General features: G+C 38.0%; 1 protein-coding gene across 5 annotated transcripts in view; it reads left to right on the top strand.

Moving 5' to 3' along the window:
* The window catches only part of FNDC3A (fibronectin type III domain containing 3A), a 220,253-nt gene that overhangs the window by 131,453 nt on the left and 65,264 nt on the right, over window positions 1-23,536 (top strand). For all 5 annotated transcript variants that reach the window (XM_023508068.1, XM_023508069.1, XM_023508067.1 and 2 more), the window contains 3 exons: window positions 8,890-9,127; window positions 14,316-14,585; window positions 17,045-17,103. In XM_023508068.1, the coding sequence (XP_023363836.1) occupies window positions 8,890-9,127; window positions 14,316-14,585; window positions 17,045-17,103 (567 nt within the window). The remainder of the gene's footprint in view (window positions 1-8,889; window positions 9,128-14,315; window positions 14,586-17,044; window positions 17,104-23,536) is intronic.

Below are 23,536 nucleotides of genomic sequence, written 5' to 3'. Positions count from 1 at the left end.
GGGTAGAGTGTCATGGCATAGCTCACAGCAACCTCCAACTCCTGGGCTCAAGCGAGTCTCCTGCCTCCGCCTCCCAAGTTGCTGGGACCACAGGTGCCCGCCACAATGCCTGGCTATTTTTTTTTGGTTGCAGCCATCATTGTTGTTTGGCGGGCCTGGGCTGGATTCGAACCCGCCACCTTAGGTGTACATGGCTGGTGCCTTAGCCACTTGAGCCACAGGCTCCGAGCCCCTTCCAGTTTTTCTTTTGTAATTATGAAGGTACAGTGAATATCTTCCAAAATCTTACTTTTGTATCTTATTTCCTTAAAATAAGTTTTTGGAAATGAAATTATATTCAAAGGCTTGTGAACTTTTTTTAGGGTCTGGATACATATTGTTTTTTCCTGGTGAAGTTCATATCAATTACATTCCCACGAGGTAGGACAGTTAACATTGATTATTAGGATATACAAGTACACTGTTTATTGCATCTTTTCTTCTTAATGGTAGAATTTTTCACATGTATATAAAAGTAGGATGAGTAATGTAATTAACCTTCCTTGTACTTATTACCTAGCTTCAACAATTCCCAACATATTGCCAATTTTTTAAATCATACATACACATATCCCTTTTTTAAATTAGTAGAATACTTTTAGACAGTTCCTAAACATCATTACCATTTTGCCTATATTTAAGACTTTTTTCCTACTTCTACTCAACCAGAAACCTCAGTTGTTACATACCAGGTATGTTTGTACTTAAAAATTTTAAAGATTGTTCATATCCCCGAGATGTACTTTACTCATAGATAAGCTTCATAGCCATTTCTGGGGCCTGATCCTTATTTTAGAAAAGGAAGGTCTTAAGTGATTGACATTCTGCATAGAGGCAGAAATACGTACAAAATATGTATCACATAGGGAAACAAAATAAAAAACTGTAAGATGCAAACACAAAACAAACGATAGCAGGAATAGAAAGGAGTTAATTTACTGGCAATAGTATAATTTATAGTCCCTAAGAGCATTGCATTGCAGGATAAAATAACACTTGGTATTTTTAGTGATGAAGTTAATGACTTACCAAGAAAAATTTATCAACTACCTGAATGGGACTCCTGAAAGACAACATCAGAAGTTGTTCTGCCTTCTGTAATGGCTCCCTTAACTGTTTTTATGGAATGCGGGTTGTTATGGTGATGAGTGGGTACATAAAGGGAAGGAGATTGTGGATCTCACAATGTGGCAAAAGGGCCTGCATCGAGGTCAGGAAAAGTTTCAGGTTACTCCTTTGAGCTGTGCTTGCTATTTCACTTTGTTTTTATGTCAGCACACAGCAGTGAGGACAGTACTTTTTTCAAGGATTCTGCAAACCATTCTGATCTCCATCTCCTCTCTGTCTCTCCTGGAGAGACAGCCAAAAGGCATGGGGCAGGGGATATGTGAGATGGGAAGGTGGAAGGATTTAGAGGTTCAGGTGAGGGTGAAGAGGTTTAGTGAGAACTGGAGTGACAGGAGACTGTTGTTACTTACTGATGTGTGTATGTGTTTGTAGATAGATGAGATAAATGTTTGTTGAGTGAATGGGCTGAAATAACTGTATTACTGTTTAAGAAATTAAAGTTGGAGTATTTCCAGGTTCAATGTGAGATGATAGCCACTAACTAGGCTGCTAAAAATAGAGGGGAAACAAAGGATATAGGATGGAGGCAATCACAGAACCCTGATAGCTTGGGGGTGTCAATAGGAGAGAAGGAAACATGACATTCTAGAAAAATAATGGGATACACGTACATACATTTCTTCTTTTTTTTTTAGACAAAGTCTCACTTTGCTGCTCCCAGTAGGATGCTGTGGTGTCACAGCTCACAGCAACCTCAAGCTCTTGGGCTTAAGCAATTCTCTTGCCTCAGCCTCCCAAGTAACTGAGACTAGAAGCACCCACCACAACACCCAGTTATTTTTTGTTGTTGTCATTGTTTGTTGTTTAGCAAGTCCGGGCCAGGTTCGAACCTGCCAGCCCTGGTACATGTGGCCAGCACCCTAACCACTGAGCCACAGGTGCTGAGCCATATATTTCTGATTATATTATTTATTCAACAAATACTTTGGGAGAATCTGCCCATATTCTAGGGGGAAAAAACAGTAAGCAAATCAGATTTATTATAGAACTTACATTCTAGTGAGGAAGACACACAATATAAAATGTCAGATAGTATATATAACTTCCTTTTGCTGCAGGCCTCAATTTTGTCTGTGTTTAATAAAGAAAACAGGTTGTTGTGTAATTAGAAATTAGGTGGTATTTGTGGGTAAGTGGTCAGACTATGCAGATAGCCCCATTTAATTATACTGTATTGTCCTATCTGTATTTTAATTTTTATTAACATAGACTAATTTGAATTGTATTTTATCTTTTTTCCCCTTTTCAGAACTTTTTTATTTTATTTTAAATATCACTGTCAGCATACCCTTTTGGTGTGAAATTTGAAATCTACATGGTTGGCCATTTCATAGCAGCTACTAGGTCTCTGGAGACTTACCAGATAGTTTTGAGGTCTGTGAAGTCTCTGGTCTCCCTCTGAAACCATTGGCTGCTTTGATCATTACTTGAAGTGGTGGAGTTTTCCATATCCTATAGGTCCTGGTCTGGCACTTTTTTTTCCTCCTCTATCTACAACTAGGGATTTTTGTGGAGTTTTTTTTTTTTTTTAACTTAAGGCAAAATACACCTAACACAAAATTGCCATCTTAACTATCAGTGTACAGTTCAGTGGCATTCAACACACTCACGTTGTTGCACTGGCATCACCTCCATCAGTCTACAGAACTCTTCATCCTGCTAAAACTGAAGCTCTGAATCTCTTACAAGTTATAACTCCCAGTCATCCCCCTCAGGCTTATGTTTGTATGTTAAATGTTCTTTCTCACCAGAGAAATGGTTTTAATTTCATGAGTAATTTAGCCTTTTTTTTTTAACCAAATGAGATCTTATTTGTGTTGTGAAACAGAAAGACATTAGGAGACCTATGAATTTGATGTCCACCAAGTAAGTAAGAACACGAAATCTGAAGCCAAATTCCCTGAGTTCAAATATCTTCTCTCACTGCCTTTGTGACTCTGGGCAGGTTATTTAACATCTCTGTGCCTCAGTTTCACCATCTGAAAATGGAGCTAATATTAACACTTCCTTGTAGCACTGTTATGAGGATTAGTTGATGTGTGTCTCTTGGGAAACTTGCAGTTATGTTACAGAGTAAGACATGCTTCTAGAAAATAAACACTACAGTGTTATAAATATCAAGTCATATAGAATAAATGTAATAGGAATTATAGGAGGAAGAAGTCACTGATACTGTGGTATCTAAGAATAGGTTCATGGAGGGGCAATCAAAAGGAACCTTCCACAGACTCCTAGCCCCACATCTCTACCAGCATCTGCAGTTAATATGCTCTGTCTCATCTATACCCACAAACTCTGCATCCACATCTGTAATACAAACTCTCTTGCTCCTGTCCAGACCTGGGGTCCTCACTGGAGTACTATAACCTATGTCTTTCTGCCTATTAATAAGGACAGTCCTCTAGCATTTTTCTTCTCTCTCTTCTGCATTATCAATTTCTTATTTTCTGCTGGATCATTCTCATTAGTGCATCAGCATGTTGTAACTGTTCTTGCTAAAAACAACAAAACAGAAATAACAAGTTTCTTGATTTCACTGTGCCTACCAGCCACCACTCTACTTCAGTATTCCCTTGTGCAGCAAAATTTTACAGAATTATGCTATTGGATCTAATTCTTCACCTCGCTTTTTCTCTTAAGCACACTAGAATCAGGCTTTGACTCTATAATTACACCAAAACTGCTTTTATCAAGGTCACAGTGATGCCTACATTTCCAAATCCAGTGGTCACTGCTTAGGCTTCATCTCACTTGACCTGTCAGCACCATTTGACACAATTGGTCCTTCTTCCTTGATGCAATTCACCAGACTTCCAGACTCTGCACTGTCTTACTTTTCCTTCTACCTTCCTTGATCATCCTTTCCCAGTCTTTCTGAAACTACAAACTAGTACATCTTAACAGTCTACTCAACATTGCAACTTAGATGTCTCATTGTCTTATCAAACTGAAATACAAGATCTTTCCCCTCCAAAAGATTTAGTCTACCACACAGCCTTTCCTATCACAGTTAACGGGAACACTGTCTTTCCATAACTTTTTTCTTCCTGCATGGAATCATCAGCTAATCTTATTGTTCTACTTTTAAGTATATGCAAAATGTGAGTCACTTCTTACCATCTCTGCTAGTACCCTAGTCCAAACCATCATCTTCTCTTCTCTACATTACTGCAGTAGCTTTCTTAATGGTTTCACTGCTTTTATCCTTGCCTCCCTACAACCTAATCCTATCAGACCAAAGGTTTTATTGCAATTTCTCAACCTTAGACATTTGGGTCAGGATGATCTTTTTTTGTAGTAAGTTGTCCTCTGTGTTGTAAGATGTTTAGACCATCCTTGGCCTCCTTAATCACTAGATCCCAGTGTCGCGCCCTCCTGATGCGACAATCAAAAATGTCTCCAGTTACTATCAAATGTCCTCTAGGGGCAAAATCACCCTGACTGAGAGACACTAGGTATTTTTCCTCTTCTGCCCAAAACTCTGTGATGGTCTCTCGTTCCTCTGAGAATAAATGCTGGAGTCCGGGCAAGTCTTTAATGGCAGCCTATGTAGTGCTACCTGACCTGACCACACCTTTGACCTCATCCACTTCTGCTCTTTCTCCTCTTTATACTCACTGGGTGTCACTGGCTTCCTTGCATTCCTTGGATCCAGTCAGCCCCACCTTTCCCTGAGGGGCTTTGTTCTGTATCTTCTGCCTAGGACAATCTTCCAGGTTTCTGCATGGTTAATACCTTCATTCCCTCCTAGTCTCTGCTCAAATTTCACTTTGCCAATAAAAGCCTACTCTTACAGTTGTGTCCTGCACCCAAAAGGCGTGCCATATTTAATACTTTTTAAAAAATTCCAATAGCAGCTCAGTGACTATGGCTCAAGCAGCTAAGGCGCCAGCCACATATACCTGAGTTGGTGGGTTCGAATCCAGCCCAGGCCCACCAAACAATGATGGCTGCAACAAAAAATAGGTGGCATGTGGCAGGTGCCTGTAGTCCCAGCTACTTGGGAGGCAGAGGCAGGAGAATCTCTTGAGCCCAGGAGTTGGAGATTGCTGTGAACTGTGATGCCACAGCACTCTACCCAGTGTGACAGCTTGAGGCTCTGTCTCAAAAAAAAAGAAAAGAAAAGAAAAAAGATAAAGAAAAAAAATTCCAATAGCAAATCACTGAACACTGACACCCCATTGGATGATAAAGTCAAAATATTTCCTTTGGACAAAAAAAAATAAGGCCAACTCTGCTTGCTCTCTCTTTTTTCTTTTTTTGGCCAGGGCTGGATTTGAACCTACCACCTCTAGTATAGGGGGCTGGTGCCCAACTCCTTGAGCCACAGGCACCGCCCTGCTCTTTCTATTTTATTCTGCAGCCTATTTCCCTCCCAAAATATTTCTGGATCCACCTGCCTGTTTTGCTGTCACCTTGCAACATGGTAAATAATTTACTTTTATTGTGTTTGCCTATCCCCTATTCCCTCACAAATATATCACTCTCAGTTTCTTCTCATAAATTATTGATTTTTTGTTTTGTTCAAAAATAACTTTTTTTTAAAATGAGTAGAGCAGGTAAAGTTAGACCTAGGTTTAGGAGGATAGATGGGATTCTAGATTAAGGGGAAGCAAAGTGAAAAAGAAAAATTGCATGAACAAAAGTACAAGATACAGAAATATGTAAGTCAATGTGAAAACAAGTTTTTTTTGTTTGTTTGTTTGTTTTTTTGAGACAGAGCCTCAAGCTATCCCCCTGGGTAGAGTGCCGTGGCATCACAGTTCACAGCAACCTCCAACTCCTGGGCTTAAGCCAGTCTCCCTCAGCCTCCCAAGTAGCTGGGACCACAGGTGCCCGCCACAATGCCCAGCTATTTTTTGGTTACAGCCATCATTGTTGTTTGGCGGGCCCGGGCTGGATTTGAACCCGCCACCTTAGGTGTACGTGGCTGGCTCCTTAGCCACCTGAGCCATAGGCGCCGAGCCTGTTGTTTTTTGGGGGTTTTTTTGAGACAGAGAGCCTCAAGCTGTCACCCTGGGTAGAGTGCTGTGGCATCACAGCTTACAACAACCTCCAACTCCTAGACTTAAGCAATTCTCTTGCCTCAGTCTTCCAAGTAGCTGGGACCACAGTGCCCAGCTATTTTTTTGGTTGTAGTTGTCATCATTGTTGGCCCAGGCTGGATTTGAACCCACCAGCTCTAGTGTATGTGGCCGGCGCCTTAGCCAATTGAGCTACCGGCGCCCAACCTGAAGACAAGTTTTTAGTGTACTGGCCTGATTGCAGTTAAGAGTTTAGAATTTGGTACATAAGAAAGATACCGGGCAGTGCCTGTGGCTCAGTGAGTAGGGCGCCAGCCCCATATACCGAGGGTGGCGGGTTCAAACCCGGCCCCAGCCAAACTGCAATTAAAAATAGCCAGATGTTGTGGTGGATGCCTGTAGTCCCAGCTACTCAGGAGGCTAAGACAGGAGAATTGCCTAAGCCCAGGAGTTGGAGGTTGCTGTGAGCTGTGACTCCACAGCACTCTACCAAAGTCAGTAATGTGAGACTCTGTCTCTTAAAAAAAAAATAAGAAAGAAAGAAAGATACCACTAAGAAGATACTTTGAAACCAAGTTGGATAAGTACAAAACATAATCCTATCAAAAGTGAGGAGTCTTAAGATTTGTAAATCAGAAAATGATAAAGATGAAGACAATGTCTTGATAGATCCGGTGTTTTGGCTTACTCAGAATCCACTTTAAGCATTAGAGGCTAAAAAGCTGTAAATAGCACCCAGATTCTCTTCCACTAGGGTTCTAGATATGACCACTTCCATCACTCATCTGCACTTGACTGAGACTTAAATTCAGAACTGATTTAAATAAGGAGAAAAAGGAGTCATCTATTTAACTGGAAGCAAGGCATTGTGGTTCACGTGGTTTACATGAAAGACAGTGAATTGTTTGGCATATTCCAGTAAGTAAGGATCTTTTAACAGTCTGTAATATTTGTAATTGAGGCTTAATCTTTACCTAAGTAAGTGTGTTTTATAGTATACATGTACCTACCAAGCACATAGATGTTTATATACAATGTTTTCTGTCCTTAAACATAATAAAACTTTGCCTTCTTCAAAATCAAACCTTGCCTTTTTTGTTGTTGTTGTTGTTGCAGTTTTTGGCTGAGGCTAGGTTTGAACCCACCGCCTCCAGCACATGGGGCCAGCGCCCCACTCCTCTGAGCCACAGGCACTGCCCTTTTTTTTTTTTTTTTTTTTTTTGCAGTTTTTGGCCAAGGCTGGATGTGAACCCGCCGCGTCCAGCTTATGGGGCCGGCGCCCTACTCTTTTGAGCTATAGGCACCACCCCAAAACTTGCCTTTAAATTAGCACTTCATGTTGTAATCATTTTCCCTTTCCTAAGGAAAAGTATTATTAGCCATTTGTGTTATTTCTTAGTTATTATTTAAGTCAAAGGATAAGGGCCTTATTTTAGTGGAGGGACTCCTAATCTTGAGATAAAGCCTTACAGTTTTTTAGGATTTCTGTGTGTCTTTGCAACTCTAGTGAGGTTCAAAGGTAATAATTCTTAGCATTTTAAAAAATTTAGTCCCACAGTGTGATTCTTATTTTTAAAATGTGTAATTTCTAAGCCTTAAAGCCACAGACATTTTTCTTAATTTAAAGTTAATATATTTGATGTTTGTTTTCCTTGAAATGATCAACTGTTAAAATTGTTCAAGTTGGCTTGGCACCTGTAGCTCAGGCAGCAACGATGCCAGCCACATACACTAGAGCTGACAGGTTCGAATCCAGCCTGGGCCAAAAAATTGCTAGGCGTTATGGAGGGCGCCTGTAGTCCCAGATACTTGGGAGGCTAAGGTAAAAGAATCGCTTGGGCCCAGGAGTGTAAGGTTGCTGTGAGCTATGACACTATGGCACTCTGCAGCTTGAGACTGTCTAAGAAAAAAAAAATTGTTCTAGTCATGGTCATAAGAATTTTGTGTCTAAATTCTGATATGTGGTTGATCTTTAGGAGTCTGGACTCAGTTTCTTCTTTTTTTCCTCCTATTTAGTCTTTCCGCAACTTCTTTACCTCTAACCCCTGTCATAATATAGCAAAGGAAATTAATTTCTGACCTTCTTATGTTTAAACCAAAATTATTATATTATTAAATGCACATAACAAATAGGATGGATGCCTGTTTGTTTCTAGTTTATTATTTAGCTAGTCTCTTCACTGTTTTTAAATGTTTATATTGAATTATATAGCAGAAGCTACTTGATATTATTTAATTCTAATTCATATCTACCCAAAGTATTTAAGAAATTCTTTTCAGATTAACCTCAGTTTTTTTTTCTTTTGAGACAGTCTCACTCTGTCACCCAAGCTAGAGTGCCATAGCATCAGCCTAGCTCACAGCAACCTTAGACTCCTGGGTCCAAGTGATCTTCTTGCCTCAGCCCTCCATGTAGCTGGGACTACAGGTGCCGGCAACAACACCCAGCTAATTTTTTCTTTTTCTGTTGGTAGTAGAGATGGTGTTTTACTGTTGCTCAGGCTGGTCTGAAACTCCTGAACTCAAACCATCCTCCCTCATCGGACTCCCAGAGTGCTAGAATTACATTCATGAGCCCCCCAGCCAATCTCTAAAATTTTTAATTAATTTCTAATGGTATAAAATTCTTCACCTAACGTGTCAAATGAATTGTTTATATCCTACAAAAGAAACTTTTAATCTAATGTTCATTTTGTAGGTTATTGAAGACAATGGTGTTCGAAGAGTTGTTGTGGTTCCTCAGGCAGCAGAGTTTCACCCTGGTGGTCACACAGTCATTCACCGCTCTTCACACCCTCCCCTGCCTGGTTTCATTCCTGTCCCAACCATGATGCCCCCTCCACCACGTCATATGTACTCACCAGTGACTGGAGCTGGAGATATGGCAACACAGTATATGCCACAGTATCAGTCTTCACAAGTATATGGCGATGTAGGTAAGACACCTAAAAATATTCTGGTGTTTTTGGGTTGGATATTCTTTGCTTGGAGATAATTGATTCAATATAGCATCATATGCCATCAAAGGAAAAGCAGACTTAACAACAATGATATCACAGCCGTTTTTCTGTTACCCAAGCATTGTGTTAGGCACTTCCTCCTCATGATCAACCTTCAAGGTAGGTGAATAAACAAAAAATCAAAGAGGGAAAGTAACTTATATTGTGCAGCAGTATTTAGTGGGGCCACACTCAAACAAGAGGTCTTTTTCTGTTTCCTGCTGTCAGGGCTCTGAGGAAATTTTCAGACAGGAGTAACCATGCCATGCTACAGTCCTGAAGGAGGCTGTAATGCCACTATACAAGTGGGTGGGTGCTGGGTTCTATGAGGGATTTAAAAATTAAAAACAAAACAAAACCCAGAATAAGGCCTAAGATCTGCCCTCACAAAGTTCATAAATTTGGGGGAGGAACAGAATGCTCACACAAAATAATTATCTCAACCTTTCTCGTGTTTTCAAATACCACCTATATACTGACACCTCTCAAATTTATATCTTCAGCTAAAACCTCACCTCTGAGCCCCAGACTTATTTCTAAGTGCCTTCTTGATAACTCCACTGGACGTTTCGTCCTTGTCAAGTCAAAACGTTTTTAAAACAGAAATCTCAACTGTGGATTCCTAGAACCTGGTTTTTCTCTGTTGTCTTCCTCTTAGTAGGTGGTGCCCTGGCCACCCAGACTGCTCACATGGAAGCTGGACAGTCAAATTCGATTCCTCCTCTTTCAACCCCCACAGCAATCACCACAGGTTTAATTTTTGGATGTTTCCCAATTTTATCTACTACTCTCCATTGCTGCTCAGATTCAGTCCAGTTGGTTTTCTGCTTCCATTCTTGTCCCTAATGATCCATTCTGAGCCATAATAATCATTTTAAAATATTACTTGAATCAAACTTACGTCCTATTTAAAAGGTTTCAGTGACTTCTCATTGCATTTAGAGTAAAATCCTAAGCCCTTCCCCTATACCAAAGTTTCTCAACTGTGCCGCTGTTGATGTTTTGGGACCCATCAGTCTTCGTAGTGGAGAACAGAACTGTGCATTTAGAATGTGTGGCAGCATCCCTGGCCTCTACCCGCTAATGCCAGTAGCACACAACTTCAATTCCTCACACAACATTTTGGATACTGTGACATCTAAAAATATTTCCAGACATTGCCAAATGACCCCTAGGAACCAAAATAAGCCCTGGCTGTGAACCACTGCTCTGGCAAGACCCTGTCCTAAGCCACCGACTGCCTTGTCCCATTGCTTACCCCTGCTCTTTCAGTTTCTCAAACCCCCAAGCCCTTCCTTACCTCAGTGCCTCTGCACATGGCTCTTCCCTCTTCCGTAAGAGTTCCTTTAATTTTCTTATGTTTCAGCTTCCAGACCAATCTTCACTGACTTTCTATATCAATCTCTAGCACTGAACCATGTTTGTTTGTTTCACAGAACTTAATACATTTTCTATTTTGTTGTTATTTGTACGTCTGTTTCCCTTGACTATAAATTCCCTAAGAACTGAATCTGTTGGCTCGGCACCTGTGGCTCAAGTGGCTAAGGCGCCAGCCACATACACCTAAGGTGGCAGGTTCAAATCCAGCCTGGGCCTGCCAAACAACAATGACGGCTGCAACCAGGCGTTGTGGCGGGCGCCTGTGTTCCCAGCTACTTGGGAGGCAGAGGCAGGAGACTCACTTGAGCCCAGGAGTTGGAGGTTGCTGTGAGCTATGATGCCACAGTACTCTACCCAGGGGGACAGCTTGAGGCTCTGTCTCAAAAAAAAAAGAACTGAATCTGTTTTATTCATCATTGTTTTTCTGGCACTTAACAGTGCCTTTCTGTAATGCTTATTAAATTTACAGAAGGGTAACTTTAAATATAAAATTTAAATTAAGCAGCACAGCCTGTAAATAGTGGATATGTAAGATATTTATTTTTAAACCAATAGTATATATTTTTAAACCCGTTTCCTTTAGCCAAGTAATCCAGATTGGTTCAATAGGTCTGGGAATGACTTAAGGTTCTGTCTTTCTGAAAGGTCAGTTAGGCTCATGCAGTGTGATTCAACACACATACTTTTCAGTAGCAAGAGTTTATACTGCAAATTATATTTTGTTTAATGCTAATTGTGACTTAGTTTTTTCAAATGTGTTTGAGAAAACTGTAAGGAAAAACTAGATATTACAGTTGTTACTGTTACTCAGCAGGGATATTCTTTAGAATACATGGATGTGATTCACAATGATGTGAAACAAAGTGAAGGGCACAAATCCACAGACTAGTTATAGAGTGGTGGAGGGCAACAGTCATATGGTATTTGAGGTTATAAGCCAAATAGTCTACTTCCAGATCCTAACACCTGACAATGCTGCTTTTCTAACCAGTAGCTGCCTCTGTGACCCCTTTTCCATGCGGAGTGGGACCTGACCCAGCATTTCACTGTTAGCAATACCATTATTGGGCCTGAATCTTGCTAGACACTGTGTTCATAAATGTATTATTGCAAAACACAAATGGAGGAAGCTAAGGCTCAGAAATGTTAAGTAATTTCTGCAAGGTCACATTGCTAGTTGCTAAGGATTTTAAGCCTCTCAGTTCTGTTTGATAATAAAGTTCCTACTCTTTCTACTATAACATACTTTTTATATCTTGAATAATAGATAAACTACAAAAGAATAACTATATTTTAAAAATAAGTGCTAATTGATTATAGTTGCTATGTTTTTTTACTTTTTTTTTATTTTTTTTTTTTACTTTTTGTGAGGATTCAATTCACATACCATTCCCCAGCGGGTATAATTCAGTGGTGTTTAGTCAGTTCACTATATCCCATATTCACTATCACGGTCTAATTCCAGAACATTTGTATCTTCTCATAAAGAAACTCTGTGCCTGTTAATCATTCCTAATCCTCTGTTCTCCTCACTCCGTATCCTAATCTCCTTTCTGTCTCTGTGCCTATTCTGGACATTTCAGATAAATGTTCATGCAATATATGGCCTTTTGTGTCTTAATATAACATATTCAAGGTTCATCTGTGTTGTCATGTAGGAGTGCTTCATTCCTTTTTGTAATTTGCTAATATTACATCCTGTGAATAATACCACATTTTGTTGATTTATTAGTTGATGGATGTTTGGGTTGTTTTCACTTTTCTGTCAATGAATAACGCTGCTATGAACATTGTGTGCAAGTTTTTGTGTTGACATATGTTTTCACTGTGTCTGTACCTCCCAGTGGAATTGCTGGGTTATATGTTCTGTGTTTAACTTACTAAGGAACTCCCAAACTGCTTTTCACGGTGGCTGTTTCCCACCAGCAATGTATGAGGGTGCCAGTTTCTCAACATTTTTGCCACAACTTGTTATTATCTGTTTTTTAATTATAGCTATCTTTTCTGAATTTTGGTCTCATTGTGGTTTTGATTTGCTTTTCCCTAATGACTAACTGAAGTCAAGCATATTTTGATGTGCTCATTTGACCATTTGTGTATTCTTTTGTGGAGAAGTGTCTGTCTGGATTCTTCACCCATTTTTAGTTGGGTTATTTATCCTTTTGTGGGGTTCTAAGAGTGTTTTAAATATTCTGGATACAGTCCCTTATCAGCTATATGATTTGCAAATATTTTCTCCTATATGATTTTTCACTTTACTCAGGATATGCTTTGATGCAAGAAAGTTTTTAATTTTGATGAAGTCCAGTTTATTTTTTCTTTGATTGTGCTTCAGGTATCATATCAAACCAAGTATTGCCTATCCAAGGTCATACAAATGTACACCTGTGTTTCCTTCTATGTTTTATAGTTTTAGCTCTTACATTTGGGTCTGTAATTCATTAGAGTTAATTTTTGTACATTGTGCCAGGTAAAGATCCACATTTTCTCTTTTACATGTAGATAATCCACATGCTTATGTTTTTACTCTTAATTATTGTACATGACCCCATAACAATCACTTCAAGAATATTGTACTAGTTTTCTTAAAACACTACTAAATTAAAACTACTTTCTTTATTGAGGCTTTTAAAAATAACTTTTTAATTTAAATATTTTAAATTTAAAATAAAAAATGGGTCTCTTAATCTTTTCTCCATCATGAGAGGGACCCACTTCTAATTTTCTTTGGAAGTTCTCTCATGTTTATTCTTCCTGGCTTGGCGCCTGTGGCTCAAGGGGCTAAGGCACCAGCCACATACACCTAAGGTGGTGGGTTCGAATCCCCAGCCCGGGCCCGCCAAACAACAATGATGGCTGCAACCAAAAAATGGCCGGGCGTTGTGGCAGGCGCCTGTAGTCCCAGCTACTTGGGAGGCTGAGGCAGGAGACTCGTTTGAGTCCAGGAGTTGGAGGTTGCTGTGAGCTGTGATGCCATGGCACTCTACCCAGGGGGATAGCTTGAGGCTCCGTCTAAAAAAAAAAAAGTTTATTCTTCCTAAACAAAATCTCCTTTTTACCCTGGAAAAAATAAAATAAAAATAAAGTTTGGAGACAATAGAATTAATATTTATTAAACATATTGACCTTATCATATTGCTGTGCATCTTTTATTAGAATGAATATGTTCTTCTAAATCACAACCTTGACTTTACAGTATCTGAAGATATAATGCTTTATATACAGGTTCTATTATTATTATGCATTCCAACTTATTTCTTTTTATGAAGTCCTAAAACTTTTTCCATAATGATTTGCTTTTTTAAGTCATAAAGGAATATAGGCAGGCAGTAACTTGCTTTCTACCTATTTTATATGTTTGAGTTGAAAATGATATGAAAAGTAATGGCTACAAAAGAGTAAAAGAAGAAGAACCGTGGGGAAAGTTCAGTTCAAAGCTCATTCCTCACCTACAACAATCATAGCATACCACCAAGTTGTTTCCATGGAAATTAATAGTTAATTGGGAAAAGAAGGAAGAAAGAAATGTCTCTGTAAGTTTAATTGACATAGATAATTATGATGAAATCACATAGCTTGGTTCTGCCAGTTAGTGGAGATGCAAAAATAGCTTTGTGTTGCAGAAATCTTCAAAATGTTTTATAAGTTTTTTATAATAGATTTATTTTATTTTCTTCTTTTTTTTCTGCCACAAACCTATTTGGAGAAAGAGATCCTTTAACATTTGTTTTTTATTTCTTCCTAGATGCTCACTCTACACATGGAAGATCCAACTTTAGAGATGAAAGATCTAGTAAAACGTATGAACGTTTGCAGAAAAAATTAAAGGATCGCCAAGGAACACAGAAAGATAAAATGAGCAGTCCACCATCATCACCCCAAAAATGCCCTTCTCCCACAAATGAACATAACGGACTTATAAAAGGGCAGAATGCTAGTGGTGTAAACACAGGAGCAGCAAAAAACAGATCAGGGAAGGGGAAAGGTGGTACACAAGTTGATAGAGAACTTGAAGGTAACTGAATACTGACTCTCCCTGCTGCATTTTATCATTATTTAATCTATTGAAAGTATATTCTAACCTTTCAATCATTTCATCGTGGTCCAAATAAACCTTTGATTCATAGCCTAACACTTTCTAAATGTGAAAAAACATTTTATGTATTCTCAAAAGAGCTCAAAAAGTGTGTTGGGGGCGGTGGTTATATTTTAGAACCTAAATTAGTACCGGGCTCCTGCTTTTGACAATTTGGGAAGACTTAATTAGTAATTTTATCTGTATCATAAATTTTACTGATTGAGAACAACTTCTTTTTTTTTTTTTTTTTTGAGACAGAGCCTCAAGCTGTCCCCCTGGGTAGAGTGCCGTGGCATTACAGCTCACAGCAACCTCCAACTCCTGGGCTCAAGCGAGTCTCCTGCCTCCGCCTCCCAAGTAGCTGGGACCACAGGCACCCGCCACAACGCCTGGCCATTTTTTGGTTGCAGCCATCATTGTTGTTTTTTGGCGGGTCCGGGCTGGGGGTTCGAACCCACCACCTTAGGGGTAGGGGGTCTGGCGCCTTAGCCGGTTGAGCTATAGGCGCCGAGCCGAGAACAACTTCTAATTGATGGGAAAACTCAGATAACATTAATCCATATTCCTTTTGTTATATTTCTTAGCCTTTATGCCGGTTTTTATCAGTAGTCTTTATTTCTCCTAGCTTCTTTTTGAATAAATCCCTATTAGCAACTACTTATGTCCTTCACCACGCCTTGTATCTACTCTAGGGCAGGGGTCCTCAAACTTTATAAACAGGGGGCCAGTTCACTGTCCCTCAGACCATTGGAGGGCCGGACTGCAGGCCCCCGGACGAGTCGGTTGCTAAGCAGGACAGGCAGTGGCGGCAAAAACACCTCGCAGGCGGGATAAATGTCCTAGGCAGGCCACAGTTTGAGGACACCTGCTCTAGAGCATTCTCCATTCCTTTCATCAAAAACTTTTCTCTTAAAAACTCTCTTTCCCTAGAGTCCTTCTAACTTGTGACCCTTACCATGTGAACTTTGAGCATTACTGTTTGTACATACTAGATTCCATCTCTGTGAGGGAAATAGAAGCTGGGTATAACAGACTATCTTTCGTACGTCTACTGTGTGGAGTTACAGGGACATTTGACTATAATGTTTAGCCTCTTACTACTGCTTATCTTTACATCTATAATTTCTGCATATGTGTTCTTTTGGGTTTCTTTGAAATCTACTATATCTGTTTTAACTTCTGAAGATAGACAATGTCAAATTTTAAGTTTCATCATAAGTGACTGTGAAGCAGACTTACCTGCCATTTCATAATCCCCAATAACCACAACTTTCTCAGTCTTTCAAGGTGCTTATTCTAATTGTATACTCTTATTATATTGAATTATCAAATAATGCAGCTAATTAACATGTGAGTAGGAACTAAAATGCTTCCAGCTTTGAGGGAAATGTAAAAATCCAGGTTCTGTTAACCCTTCATACCACCTTCCTTTTCCTTAAAATCTTCATTTCTCACCATCAAATTTAAAATAATCTTGCAACAGCTTCAAGATATATATATCAACAACACATACAAAAGTTTTCTTCCATGTATTTAAGAACTCCTAATCTTTCTTTTCAGAACTAATTTTTCAGAAAAGTTAAGCCAAAGTTTTATGTATATCAGTGGTAGCTATAAATTATGATCAAGCCAGTTATATTCCTATTATTCCTATTTTGGAAACCATGATTAAGGCATGTAATAAAAACATACTTTGTTAACTTATTAAGAGGCATGAGACTGGCAAGTAACTTTACAGAGAGAATATATTTATAACTATGAATAAATATATACTTTCTATAAGAAAAGCCTGGCTCACCACCCATAGCTCAGTGGTTAGGGCACCAGCCACATACACCGGGGGTAGTGGGTTCGAACCTGGTCCAAGCCTGCTAAACAACAATGACAAATACATCAAAAGAGAAAAAAATAGCCAGGCATTGTGACAGACACCTGTAGTCCTAGCTACTTGGGAGGCTAAGGTAAGACAATCGCTTAAGCCCAAGAGTTTGATTTGAAGTTGCTGTGAGCTATGATACCACACCATTCTAGCAAGGGTGACATAAAGAGACTCTGTCTCAAAAAAAAATAAAAAAAACCTACTGATTCACTCATATACCTATATATATGTATGTACATAAATATGTACGGTATACATATGGTGGCATTGTATATGGTATATATATGTATACATTGTACAGTATACATGTGGTAGCATTAATCACAGTTAAAATGGAAATAAAAACTGACACAGAAAAATGCTGATGGGCCACAAACTGCTAAGTATGAACAAAGGAATAATTAGAAAACAAAAGTCTCAAATACCAACATCATATCAGAAGACATATTTGAAGGGAAGAAGGGACTACATTTAAGCTTTTTTTTTTTTAAATATTCCTTTTTTTTTTTTTTTTAAGAAAAAGATGAAGAAACTAAAGCATTTGAAGCACTTCTTTCCAACATTATCAAACCGGTGGTAAGTATCTCATGTACTTTCTTGGCATTTATATTTAGTATGTTTATACAGGATTTTGGTACATTTTTATTCAGGCTGTATTTAACACTTAATTATATATTAGAATGTGACCTCAATGGCACACCATTATAGATCTGACATTAGGAGAGAAGTACATTGATCATTGAAACAGAATATTCAGATAATCCATTTTTTAAGTGAGAATATTATGTGCACTAAATGATGTTATAGATCATTGGAACAGGAAGAGATCTAATAGTGTGGCTATAACTGATGATTATCAGTTATTTTTAAATCCATTTATATTATTTCCACATAAAATATATCTAGGTAACTCAGAAGCAAAAGAGTTAAGGATCAAATGATAGAAAAATTAAAGTACTTCCCACTTCCTTTTAATTATAGATATGATAAAATCTGAAAAGATATGGCAGCAGCATTGACTACATAAAATTTTCTGTGTATTTTTAAAGTAGTCTAAAATAAGGGCTATGTATTGCTAGGAAAAATGTTTATATAAGATATGACAAAAGATTAATACTTAGTATTCATACAAATTGAGTTTTGTAAACCCAGTAAGACCCAGTAAGAATTCTTCACTGGTAATCAAAAGAAATATAAATTAAACTTCTCTGAAACTGTGAGGGCCTATTTCCTAATAAAAACTACTCAAGCACAAATGTTTATTGCAAAATTTTAATATTAACATTAAGCAGTAAAATAGTTCAGTGAATGCATAAATAAAAATGATGTAATCATTCAAAATATGGTTATGAAAAGTACAGAAATACTAGAAGATGCTTTTAATGAAAGCTGGGGGAAATTGTGGAAGTGAAACTATTTGGACACTGTAATTATAGCCTTATATAGAAAAGTCTTTTAAGAAAAGACTACAAGGAAAAATGTCACAAAATATCAGAGTAACTATTCCTGTGAGTCTTTTTTTTCTCTGCTTTTTTTAAGAGCTGTAAGTTCACTTCATTTTAAAAGCAAGCTAACAAGTGCCAGTAATAAAGATTAAATCTCTCAAATACAGTATTTATTATTTATATGTGAACTCTTATGGTAAAAAGATATAAGTAATCTATTATTATGTGGTAGAAATAAATTTCTTTTTATCTACTGTTCTCACTTCATGCTTAACAGTTTGAGTTTTCTTCTAGTCCTATTTCAGTTCGTTTGTGTGTGTCCATCCCTCAAAATGTAGTTTTTTTTCCCTTTGTCTTCCTATGAAAATGGGTACATTATTGTTTGGTGCAGCTTTTTCTGCTCACTATGCTAAGCCTTAGCAATCTCTCTATATAATTACATTGGTCTTGGAACTGCTACATAGTTCATTCACATTCAGAAAACACAGAGTGCCAAACAACTTATACAAGTTTTAACAAAGGAAAAAACTATATTCAAATTGTAATACTTAATATATACCAATAATGTTTCTTATCTTGTATCTTTGAAACTGTTGAAGTCACACATGACTTGAATATTACAATTTTAATACAGTTTTTTTCTTTCTTAAAATGTGTATACATCTTTTTGGTGCGCTACAGATTTATCGAGCCCTTACTAGATGTCAATAAATAAAAACAAATGTACAAACACAATCCTGTGTGAGGGTAAACGGTGCTATCATAGAAATAGAGTGATATGTTATGTACCAGGAGTGTTACTGAGAAGTGGGAGTTATGTTAGATCAGGACAGCCTTCCCTGAGCTTTGGAGTAAGAAAAAGTGCAACTCTTGGTGGGAGTTGGGGACAGGAATAAGTAAACTTGGGGAATTGCACAGATGAAAAGAACCATTATTACTAGAATGTAGTGAATAGGGGAAAGACGTCTTCTAAGAAGTAGGCCATCGGGCTTTTTCAGCCAGAATAAGGCCATTTAACATTGATAAAAATATTTCTTGGTTTATAAAACAAGCTCTCTTCTCACCCACAGGAAAAAAAAAATCTGCGGTAAAATATTTTATGCTGACTTGCCAAAAAATACTTTGCTTTAGCAGTTTTTTGTATGAAAACAGATTAGAAAAATTGTTATTGGCTTGGCGCCTGTGGCTCAAACAGCTAAGGTGACAGCCACATACACCTGAGCTGGTGGGTTCGAATCCAGCCCGGTCCCCCAAACGGCAATGACAGCTGCAACCAAAAAATAGCTGGGCATTGTGGCGGGCACCTATAGTACCAGCTACTTGGGCGGCGGAGGCAGGAGAATCACTTGAGCCCAGGAGCTGTGATGCTACAGCACTCCACCAGGGCAACAGCTTGAGGCTCTGTCTCAAAAAAAAAAAAAAGAAAGAAAGAAAAATTATTATTTTTAACACCTTCTCCACAAAGGCCACCTTTTAATTTTGCCACATTTTGGGATTTTGAATAGCGAATTTCTAACAACCCTGAAATAATAGATGTGGTTGCTCTGGATTTCTTCATTGTAATTTGTTTTAAGAATGGAGCATATGCTTGTAAAAAAAAATGTACTATACACAGAATTCCATAACAATAGCTAACACAAGTTAATTGCCAGGCCAAACTGCTTCAAATGCATGCATTATTTTAATTCCTGTGACAACCCTGTAAGTACTGTTTTTCCTGTTTTACAAATGAGGAACCTGAAGCAAGAGTGAGGTTTAATAAATAGTAATGGGGCTAATATTGAAATGCAGGCATCGTCCTTCTAAGAGCTCTTTATGTCCAAGTGTGTATCACCAGATTTACTAGAAAAGGAAATTAGTAACTTTAGTAGGATTAATTTTTGAGTAACAAAATAGCTAATGCTAGTAGCATTTACTTGTGATAGTATATATTAAAAGTCTAATGTTCAGACATAAAAAATAAGTCTTAGCACAGTTCTTTTAAAGAATTTCTTGCCCAGCATTATGAGGAAGATATAACTTAGTAAGGTAAGAAGCCCTATATCATAAAACTCAAAGTAATGCTGACGATTTTATTTTGCTTTATTTTATTTTAGTTTGTGTTTACAGTTTGGGTGACTATGCCTCTTTGATTAAATTACTTGTGAGCTGCAAAGTACAGGTCAGGGTTTTTGTTTGCTTGTTTTTGTGTCTTGGTTGTTTTTGCATGCTCTAGTTAATTTAGAGCACTAAACTAAATGCTTTCATTTACTTATTCATTCCATAAATATTTGACCACTTAGGAAACACCAGCTGCTGTGCGAAAAGCTAGATATAGAATGGAAAGCAAGAACAAACACGGGCCTTGCCCCACAGCTCAGTGTAGTAGACTAAGCATCATGCAATAAGTATAAACGTATAGCTGTTAAGTGCCAGAACACAGAACACAGAGTTTAGTTAGAGTGTGTAGCAAGGAGACTAAACCTTCACAGGAGGAATATCAGAGAAATTCCCCAAGGAAGAATGATTGAAGTGAAATTTAGAGAAGTAGTTGGGCACTGTGGACAGGGGAGTGTGGGGTCAATATTGCAAACATAATGATCAGCATTTGAAAAACCTTGAACATGACACAGTTAAGGAACAAAAAGAAAAGGAAAGGAAAGCAAAAACGTTCACTAGTTTAGAACACTGTGCCTGCGCCTGTCTCCCAGTTGACTAACTCACAGTGCAGTGTGCAGGAGAGAACGGGAGAGAACAGGATGCAGTCGCTAGTCTCAGAGCCTCACCTGCACACTGCAGTGGAGTGACATGGGACAAGTTATTTAACTTTTCTGAATCTGTCTCTTCTTGCATAGTTTGTGTTAACAAATTAATGGAAATGGAAAATGGCATTATAGGCCCCGGCATGCATAAATTAATTAACTTTATTGGAAATATTTGTCTTATTGTGCTTCTTTGAAGTTTTCGTAGTCTCATTTTTATCAAAATCTTTATTTCAATAATGATTAAAATTAATTTTGCCCTGCTTTTTCCCCACTAACTTCTTACTTTCAGAATCATTGCCCTTCCCTTTTCCCATTTTATGGTTACTGACAGTACTATCTGATGTCCAATTTCCTTAGGCTCAACTTTTGATTATTTTCTTACTTCCTAGTTCCCATATGTAGACAAAGATCAACCATTATTGTTTCTTTTGTTTTAATATTTCTAGAAATCTAAAGTGAGATATGTTCATTTCTCACTTCTGTGAACTTTGTCAAAATTCACAGTGTATGTGAGGTTCTAAACTCTCACCAGTTAGCCTCCTACCTTAATTTAACCCAACAGACAGCTTTTCTCAAGGACGGTTTTGATCACTACCTGACAAATATCACAATCTGCCTCAGAGATCAAAATATATACTGTACGTAATCCAGCTAACTTCTTAAAACAACTATTTTCATTTTTGCCTGTTACCATCTAACATCGCAATATTTTTTATATGCTCATGTCTATTTTCCACTACTACCTAGGAGTGGGTTCAGGATGGGAGCATTGTATAGTAGGAAATGAACTGAGTTATTCAGATCTAGAGGCTTGATGAATGGCTCAGTTACTTATCTTTGCAGTAAAATGAAGATTATCATTTCTATCTGCCTATTGTAGTGGGTTACAAGCATCAAGTAAGATGGATGCAAAAGCAAATTTTACTTCTGAAGTTAGTGTACAAATAGAAGACATATTTCACATGATTTCCAGATTTTTTTTTTTTTTTTCAGTTTTTGGCCAGGGCCAGGTTTGAACCCACCACCTCTGGTATATGGGGCTGGCACCCTACTCCTTTAAGTCACAGGTGCCGCCCACCAGATATTTATTTTTAACCCTATTATTCATCTCTTCCTCCAGTAATCTCCTGAGGCATCCAAAAGAATATTCAAGTTTAGGCCAGGCGTGATGGCTCATGCCTATAATCCCAGCACTCAGGGAGGCCAAGGCAGGTGGATTGCTTGAGCTCAGGAGTTCAAGACCAGCCCAAGGAAAAGCGACACCCATCTCTACTAAAAACAGAAAAACTAAGGCAAGAGAATCACTTGAGCCTAAGTTGGAGGTTGCTATGAGCTATGACACCAGGGCACTCTACCCAGGGCGACAGCTTGAGAATCTGTCTCAAAAAAAAAAAAAAAAAAAGAATACCCAAGTTTGGTATTGGTTTTGCCAGCAATTGTATAAAACCAAATTCTTGATTTTCTTTTCTAGACTTTTTTATCTTCTTTATTCCTGTAAAATGAAGAAAGTATTGGATTAGATCCCTTTTGTTTAGTATTCCACCAGTTAACACCCATCCAGATATATCAGTATTACTTTTACTTCCCCCATGCCAAATTGTACTCCAAGCTTGTGAATTCTTTGACTATGAATTTCTAGGATCCACTCTTCGCTGCCTACCTCCGCGTACACACAGGCACAGTTACTATCTCAGTCTTCACAGGAATTTCACAGTATCTGTGTGGCAATCCACCTCTTTTCTATACAGCTCTTTTATAATCCATCTAAAACCAGCAACAGAAAACAACATTTAGATGTTATTTAGACCAATTTATTCTCTCCAATCTCCCTGCAGCATTTGACATTATTGATCATTTACTATTTCAAAACACGATTGGTTACCCTTGTCTGTCAGGACGTGACTATATTCTTCTTTCTTTTATGATCATTTTAGTAGTCCTTTATCTCTCCTCTTCCCTTAAACTGTAGTTCATATGGGAGTCAAATTACTAGATTACTAGATTTTTTTAAATACACACGCACGCACATGCCTCAGACAAGAAGCTTTCAAATATGAGCTTGTGATATAAACTACTCATTCCTATATTAGTCACCCATCTCTTTCTATGAAATTATACATATTCTATCCAGTTCTTTAAAATTGTATTCAAAATTTACTTCGTAGGTTTTCAATAATTAACCCTAGTGAAATTGCTCTCTTTGTGCTATAACATTTATGTGCAAATCATAAGATAATTTTTAATAGCATGAGTTAGGAACAAACTAGAACTCTAAGGGAGAGTTAGTCAACAGCATTAGCTGGCATTGTCTGTTTTTTTCTGTAAAAGCAGATAGGAAAAGTTGAAATTAGCATGTAAAAAAATTTTTAGCCATGTTTGTTAAATTTAACATAGTATACTGGAAGTCTGTTTACTTAGTAACTATAGTTTAAAAGCTTAGTTAATATTTACCAAAATTAATTTCTTAGGATTGACAAAAAGTACATGGTTACGTAGGATGCTAATATTAAGGGGAAGCTAGGTGAAAGATAGACAAAAAATTTCTGTAAATCTAAGTTTATTCCAAAATAAAAAGACTTTAAAAGTACTTGATCTGAGTAACTGTAGTAAACAGTTCATCTTACTCAGCCTCTCATTGTCCAGAAGAGTCCCACAACCCTAAAAGGTTAAGAGTTTAGGCTCAGCGCCTGTGGCTCAAGTGGCTAAGGCGCCAGCCATGTACACCCAAGGTGGCGGGTTTGAATCCAGCCCAGGCCCACCAAACAACAATGATGGCTGCAACCAAAAAATAGCCAGGCGTTGTGGCAGACGCCTGTGGTC

Source organism: Otolemur garnettii, unplaced genomic scaffold (assembly GCF_000181295.1).
Source record: "Otolemur garnettii isolate 467f Iridium unplaced genomic scaffold, OtoGar3 scaffold00221, whole genome shotgun sequence".
In the NCBI taxonomy this organism is placed as follows: domain Eukaryota; kingdom Metazoa; phylum Chordata; class Mammalia; order Primates; family Galagidae; genus Otolemur; species Otolemur garnettii.
This window is presented reverse-complemented; position numbering and strand designations above follow the sequence as displayed.